The sequence below is a fragment of the Cricetulus griseus genome (genome assembly GCF_003668045.3).
Source record: "Cricetulus griseus strain 17A/GY chromosome 1 unlocalized genomic scaffold, alternate assembly CriGri-PICRH-1.0 chr1_1, whole genome shotgun sequence".
NCBI lineage: Eukaryota > Metazoa > Chordata > Mammalia > Rodentia > Cricetidae > Cricetulus > Cricetulus griseus.
In genome coordinates, this window is record NW_023276807.1 from 139,532,463 (window position 1) to 139,536,087 (window position 3,625).

At 50.8% G+C, this 3,625-nt stretch overlaps 1 protein-coding gene across 1 annotated transcript; it reads left to right on the top strand.

Moving 5' to 3' along the window:
- Zar1 (zygote arrest 1) lies at positions 1–3,625 on the top strand. The gene is made up of 4 exons (XM_027390693.2): positions 1–762; positions 2,397–2,489; positions 2,571–2,645; positions 3,482–3,625. Exons 1-4 carry the CDS (start codon positions 1–3, stop codon positions 3,623–3,625), a joined length of 1,074 nt encoding a protein of 357 aa, XP_027246494.2.

Genomic DNA, 3,625 nt, shown 5'->3' on the forward strand with positions numbered 1-3,625 from the left:
ATGTTCCCGCCGGGCATGCCCCACTCCTGCCCGCATCCCTACCCGCCAGCCGACAAGGCCCGGGAAGGCTGGCGGTTCCGTGCCGGGGGCTACCGGTCCACGCCCCCCTCCTTCTACCCTGGCTGTGGGCAGCTCACTGCCACCGAGTACTTCGACAGCTACCGGCGGGCGCAACTCATGGCCCTGTTGTCGCGGGTGGGTCCCCGGGCGGTCAGCAGCCGTGATGCTGCGGTGCAGGTGAACCCGCGCCGCGACGCCTCGGTGCAGTGCTCGCTGGGGCGCCGCACGCTGCAATTTGGACAGCGTCGACCCAACCCCGAGGTCCGGTCGGGTTCCCGCCAACCCTGCACCTCCGCCGGCGCCCGGAGACCCCAGCGCTCCTGGCGCACTGTTGCCGTGTACTCGCCGGTGGCTTTCTATGGCCTCGCCTCTTCGCTGGAGGTCGAGGAGGGCGGGCAGAAGCCCACCGAGGGAGAGCGGGATCCCGCACCCTCGGGGACCCGAGAACCGGAGCCGGGGAAGGGAGAGGTGGTGAGGAAAGCAGACCCCAAGGAGGGCGACGTCCAGGACAAAGGGCAGGCCGGGCAGGAGCAGCCACTGCAGGACGACCCGGACAGTGGGGCGACCTCTCAGCCTGAGCCCGGGAGTCAGGAGCTACGTCCTGCCGCAGAGACGGCTCAGGACCCTGGTGACCCGGCCGCCTCGAAAGACTGGGTTTCCCCGCAGAGCACCGAGCGGGACAAGGAGCGCTTGCGCTTCCAGGTGAGGCTTGGTGGGTCCCAGATGCCTCCAGAGTTGGGGGTCTCCTTCGGGATTAAGCTGGGAGGCCCTGGGAGAGGCGTGAGTGACATAGCATACTTCAACGTCCGTATGCAGTTAAAAAAATAATGTATGTGGGTGTTTTGCCTGCCTGTATGTCTCTGCGCTTGATGGAGGTGGAGGCATGGGAGCAGGAGGGGTGCCCCGGGACTGGAGTTTTACAGTCCAGATGGTTGGAAGCCACCATGTGGGTTCTAGGAACCGAATTGGAGGCTAAAAGAGTAGGGCAGACTTTGAACAGCTGATCCAACTCTCCAGGCCCCGCAGTATACAGGATTTTGCAGTCGCTGTTACTGCAGAGGGAGGCGTTTACACAATAAAATGAACACATATGTGGCCCGACTCGCTGGCAGTGTGTTCTTGGGAAAGTCCGTGTAACTACTTTATTTGGATCACTTACACACCATAAATAAGGCCCCCGTGGTGAACGCAGTCTAGTGTGGACCATACTTCAGATGGCTGAAGGAAGACAAGTACACCGGGGAATATCAACTGAACTTGATCAGGGGAGAATCAATTCCCAAGGTTTCGTTTCTCATTTCCCCACTAGGTGTGGGAAAATCTGTCTCAGTTGACTAGTCTGCTACCAGATCCTTCCCCCCATTTCTGAAGCTGTTGCCTGAAGCCTATCCCTCTCAAACTTGCCCTGCTTTAAAAAGCTCCCCATCCATCCAGCACTGCTAAGTCTTTGAGCAGTGCCTAGGCTCGACAGACAAGGGCAGGGGGCACAAGGAGGACTATTGTAATGCCCATTTACCCCCCTCCCCCCACACACCAAGGAATTCCTTATTCTTTCCCACAGTCCTCTCAAGACTGTGTTTTGTGTTTGGGGAAGAGGGGAGCCATTCAGAGTCAGGTGTGATCTTAGTCAAATCTTAAGCTGTTTTTTGGCCTCCATGGTGTTTGCTTACTTCTAAAATGCATTAAGTGCACTTCCAAGATCCTAAAGGTAGTCCTCATTGTAAACACTTGTTCCCAATTTGTCACTAAGTAGGAAGATGGGAAGTTTAAGAGTCAGGTGCTAATGCTGCTTAGTTCCTACTAAATGACCTGAATTCACAGCAGGACTTTTTGGGAAACTTAGCATTGTGGAGAATCGAATGTTGAACACCCAAGGGAGTTTAGAAGTGTCTTTCTCTTTTAGCCTAAAGAATACCTTTTCGTGTGTGTGTGTGTGTGTGTGTGTGTGTGTGTGTGTGTGTGTGTGTGTGTGTGTGTGTAAGATCATGAGTCACCACACATACATAAGTGGCCTAGGAAAGACTCCTGAGCTCTATATAGCACTAGATACTTGGCCATTCCCTTGCCTGAGGGAAAAGACAATGTGTCAGCCAGCCAGATGAGTCTGATCTGTCTATAAGCTGTTTTGTTTGGTATTGGTCTACAATATCTGTTTGATTGAACTCTTACTTCACCTGATTACTCTAATTTAGAGATTGATCCAACTTAACCTTACTTCCCCACCATGATCTAGAATGAAATTTGGTCATTTTAAGTATCAAGTGGAGTCTGTCCCAGGTTCTGGAATGAGGGTAACTCGGCATCACGTGGTTAAAGTCTGCTATCCTGCTGTTCAGTTCTTAGAGCAGAAGTATGGCTACTATCACTGCAAGGACTGCAATATCCGGTGGGAGAGTGCCTATGTGTGGTGTGTGCAGGGCACCAGCAAGGTAAGAGACACCGTGCGGCTGTCCTGTGCCTGCTGAGATGCTGAGCCTCTGCTCCACGTGGATGCTTCTTTCTTGTCATAGGTGTACTTCAAACAGTTTTGCCGCGCGTGTCAGAAATCTTACAACCCATACCGAGTGGAGGATATCACCTGTCAAGTAAATCAAAGATTTGCATTTTGGGAGAGGGGTTTTTGTGTACTACTTTGAATATATTTCCTAAAAGTGGGGTGGGTCCCAGTAGCTGTAGGTAATGTTTGCTTGGTTTCTTTTTCTTTTTTTGCTAGAGGTGGCAGGTAGAAAGTCCCCTCCTCTGTAAAATGGGATGTTTTTTCCCTTCTCTTTTTGTGCCAGCCTCTTTTGAATCAGTTATCTTGATTTGCAGTGTAGAAGGCTTGTTTACCTGCCCCTCCATTTGGCATGCAGGAAAACATACTACAGAACAGAGTACCTTTCAGCTTGCGGTGGTACATCATTACCCAAATGTTACATAGGAAGCACATATGCAAGTTAGGGTGTGAAACATAGGAATTGAGCTTCAGTCTTGCTTGCTTGAGCGTTCACAAGTATCCTGCAAGGCCGTTCTAAATTGTCTGTGCAGCTTTATGCATTTCACCCATAATTGTGGAGGCTTATAAGCATTTGCTTGCTTACTATTAATTAGCACTATGCCAAGGGACTTAGATAATCTTTAAAAAGAAGTGACAACATTTACCTGTTAATCAGAGCTAACATGTGTCTGAGAGTCCAGTCAGTGCACTTGTCTTAAGTTGGGAATTGGAGAACTAATTACCATAGGGTAGGCACCGAGAAACCAAGGGGTGGAAAACCATTAAGACTTCATTTGGAAAAGGAGATAGTAGGCACTTTTCTGCAATAAGGTGCCTTAAACCCTAGCGCACGATCCATGTGCTCTGCCCTCTTACTGCTTTGAGGCTCCAAGAAGCAAGGGGAGACAGGTTAAACCTTTGTACTTTTCATTCTGATCTTTTCAGAGTTGTAAGAGAACTAGATGCTCCTGTCCAGTCAGACTTCGACACGTGGACCCTAAACGCCCCCATCGTCAAGACTTGTGTGGGAGATGCAAGGACAAACGGCTGCCCTGTGATAGCACTTTCAGCTTCAAATACATCATTTAG

What these genes read in the sequence shown, in the direction of transcription:
- Zar1 (XM_027390693.2), top strand. Translation starts at nt 1, where the DNA reads ATGTTCCCGCCGGGCATGCCCCACTCCTGCCCGCATCCCTACCCGCCA. An exon ending in AGGAGCGCTTGCGCTTCCAG is followed by an intron (nt 763 to 2,396) that starts GTGAGGCTTGGT and finishes CCTGCTGTTCAG; the next exon opens with TTCTTAGAGCAGAAGTATGG. An exon ending in GTGTGCAGGGCACCAGCAAG is followed by an intron (nt 2,490 to 2,570) that starts GTAAGAGACACC and finishes TTCTTGTCATAG; the next exon opens with GTGTACTTCAAACAGTTTTG.